Source organism: Echinops telfairi, unplaced genomic scaffold (genome assembly GCF_000313985.2).
Source record: "Echinops telfairi isolate 266 unplaced genomic scaffold, ASM31398v2 ScPeMD7_31;HRSCAF=116, whole genome shotgun sequence".
In the NCBI taxonomy this organism is placed as follows: domain Eukaryota; kingdom Metazoa; phylum Chordata; class Mammalia; order Afrosoricida; family Tenrecidae; genus Echinops; species Echinops telfairi.
In genome coordinates this window covers 44,338,469-44,342,067 of record NW_022103928.1, presented here as the reverse complement: position 1 = coordinate 44,342,067, position 3,599 = coordinate 44,338,469, and the positions used below count along the sequence as shown (strand labels likewise).

The 3,599-nt window shown below is 38.6% G+C and overlaps 1 protein-coding gene across 1 annotated transcript in view; it reads left to right on the top strand.

The window, feature by feature from the left end:
* The window catches only part of GALNTL5 (polypeptide N-acetylgalactosaminyltransferase like 5), a 29,596-nt gene that overhangs the window by 14,567 nt on the left and 11,430 nt on the right, over nucleotides 1-3,599 (top strand). The window contains exons 5-6 of the mRNA XM_013004543.1: nucleotides 248-497; nucleotides 1,483-1,600. Coding sequence (XP_012859997.1) covers nucleotides 248-497; nucleotides 1,483-1,600 — 368 coding nt within the window. The remainder of the gene's footprint in view (nucleotides 1-247; nucleotides 498-1,482; nucleotides 1,601-3,599) is intronic.

Below are 3,599 nucleotides of genomic sequence, written 5' to 3'. Positions count from 1 at the left end.
AACGAATGTACAAATGTGCTTGACACAATGGATGCATGTATGGATTGTGATAAGAGTTGTATGAGCTCTCAATAAAATGATTTTTTAAAAAGACACTAAATTCAAGGAAGGTTAAAAAAAAACAAAGAATTTCATGAGTCAAGCACAGAGTAAATGCTCTAACAATATTCATTGCACTGAACTTCAATTTGAGTTATCACTTACATCAGTCATGTGAGCTAACACTAGGCCATTGTTGCTTCCGCAGGAGATGTGCTGGTGTTCCTGGATAGCCACTGTGAAGTGAATAGAGGTTGGATAAAGCCCTTGCTATTTGCTATCTCCAAAGACCCTACAATGGTGGTATTCCCTGTGGTCGATAATATTGACCATTTAACCCTGGAGTATATCCCCATCCCTGTCATGCGAGGAGCCTTTGACTGGACTCTACAATTTAAGTGGGATATAGTCTTCTCCTATGAGCAGGAGGGGCCCGAGGGACCCACTACACCAATCAGGTGAGATATCTGCTGTGGGGGGCAATAGTGTATGTGTATGGTGATCTCATGTTGAGTGTTTTCATAGAATTGCCTCTTCCCTCTCATGTCTCACATTCCTCCATAAGTAAACGGAACACCCCATCTTCAAAACACCCCAAGAATTCAGCCTCTGCTCACTACCTACATTGCTGCCAGACATATCCAAATCCCGTCACCTTTTTCTCATTTATATAACTTCTAGCTAATCTCTCTACTACTATCCTAGCCCTCACATGACCTTTGCCCATTTATTAAAACATTTATCCCTAGTATCCTAGGTTTTAAATACTTTTAAAGAACAATGAAAAAAAAGAATAATGAATGAATAAATGAATGAACACAATTATTTCCAAACTGACTAGAGTTTGGCATTCATTATTAGAATTAATGGACGATACAAGATGCTTTGTGACATGGTTTTTACATACAGTCCTTGGAAATGGAGAGCTCTAAGTTTCTTGAACCAATTTAAGCAGTACTTCTTTGGGAAACTCATATTCTAAATATTATGTTTTACTCTTACCAAGACAATATTTAGGATAGATTGCTTATATCATTCAATGACATTTTAAAAAAATCAATTTATTGGGGGCTCATACAACTCTTATCACAATCCTTACATATATCCATTGTGTCAAGCACATTTGTACATTTGTTGCCATCATTCTCAAAATATTTTCTTTCTACTTGAGCCTTTGGTATCAGCTCCTCATTTTATCCCCTCCCTCCCCCACCCTCGATGACATTTAACTAAAGTGCATTGCCTAATTTTAAGTGGTTGCCATTTTAATTTGATAATTTAACCACTTAAATGTTCATTAAGATCACAATTTTGATAGAGGTTTATATGGTTATCTTCTAGTTTTTAACTGTAAGTTATTACTAATAGTTCATATGATTTTCAGGAAAAATCCATAATGGTCATCTCTATTGAATCAGTACAGTATTTCTGTTTCCCTTCTAGGTCACCTTCAATGCCTGGAGGAATTTTTGCTATCCATAAGCATTATTTTAATGAAATTGGACAATATGACAATGGCATGTATCATTGGGGAGGAGAAAATTTGGAACTTTCACTAAGGGTAACTCAGAATGTATTTTTAAAAATTGTTATCTTTATGCACAGAGAGTGAGATCTAACTTTAAGTTGTGGAATACTATACACTAATTATGCCCAATTTTCCTACATCAACATTCAGTACCATTATATTATTGAGTGCACACAGGAAATTATAGTGCTCTTTGAAAATATTTAATAAAATATTAGATTTTCTTATGTAGGATCTTTTTCTAATGCATGACATATCACATTAATATAATGTTTTGAATATTTTAATAAAAATGTCCCAATATACTATCTTGGTATAGTTGAAATAATAGAAGTAAAGGTTAGGGGATTTTAATACCCTGACATATATAGGTTATTTCAGGCCTCAATTTATCCATTTATAAAATTAGGGGACTGAGTAGAAGGTGTCTAAATGGACTTCTAGGAGTTCCGGTGGCAGTTAATTGCTCGGCTGCCAACGAAAAGGTGTGCAGTTCAAACCCGCCAATCCTACTTGAAGAGAAGGCTGTGGCAGAGTCTCCCTTAAAGATTTAAAGTCTTAACATCCCTTATCAGACAGTTCTAGTCTGTGCTAGAGACTCCTGAAGTTGATATTTGACTCGATAGCAATGTATTTAGTTTGGTTTGGAATGACGCTACCTTCTAACTATAAATCCCAAAGAGAAATGGACAGCCTTACAAAATATAAAGAGGTTTCAAAAAGTTTGTGGGAAGAATTCAGTTATCATTCAGTTTCATTTTCCATGCACTTTTGAAGCCTCTTCCTATTACCAGTACCAGCTGCGGCCAAGTTGATTCTGACTCATGGCAACCCTGTGTGTCAGAATAGAACTGTGCACCCTCGGGTTTTCAATGCTGATTTTTCAGAAGTATATTACCAGTCTTTCTTCGGGGGTGCCTTTGAATAATCCACCACCCTTTTGGTTAGCATCTGAGTGTGTGAACTGCTTGTGCCACTCAGAGGATCCTCTTGAAATGACTCCCCTAAACTACTCCTCTTAGTGAAAGAAGTCAGATCCCAAAGGCCACGTATTACATGAGTGTATTCCACTAAAATACTTGTTGTTGTTGTTGTTAAGTGCCATCGAGTCGGTTGCGAGCCATAGCGACATGATGCACAAAAGAAGAAACACTGCACGGTCCTGTGCCATCCTCACAATTGTGTCCATGCCTAGCCCACTGTGGCCACTACTGTATCCATCCATGTCATTGAGGGCACTCTTCTTGTTCACTGTCCCTCCACTCTACCAAGCATGATTTCCTTCTCCGGGGACCGGTCTTTCCCGACAATATGTCCAAAGTATGTAAGCTGAAGTCCTGCCGTCTTTGCCTCAAAGGAACACTCTGATCTCCCTTGTTCCACGTTCTCTTCTGAATCTCGTCTGAACCTATGGGAGCTCCCTGCCAATGAACTGCTGCAACCATTGTTGGACAATCTCCAGCAACATTTTACTTGCACGTGATATCAATGATATTGTTCTGTAGTTTGAACATTCTGTTGGGTAACCTTCTTTGGAATAAGATAAATATGTATCTCTTCTAATCATTTGGCTACATAGCTGCTTCCCAAAGTTCCTGGCATAGATGAATGTGCCTCCTCCAGTGCCTCCTCAGCATGTTGAAATACTTCATTTGGTAATCCATCCATTCCTGGAGCCTTGTTTTTGGCTAATGCTCCCAGCGCAGCTTGAACAACTCCCTTCAGCGCCATTTGGTATTGTTAGATGCTACCGCCTAAACTGGTGGAATGTCCAGTAGCTCTTTTTGATTCAGTGACGCTGTGTATCTTTCTATCTTCTTTGGATGCTTCTTCCATCATTCAATGTTTTGTCTGTAGAATCTTTCAAAATTGCAACTTCACATTTGATGTTTCTTCAACTCTTTTAGTTTAAGTTATGCCAAGTGTGCTATTTCCTCTTGGTTTTCTAACTCGAGGCCAGTGGTTCTCCACCTTCCTAATGCCGTGACCCTTTAATACAGCTCCTCATGTTGTGGTGACCCCCCAACCATAA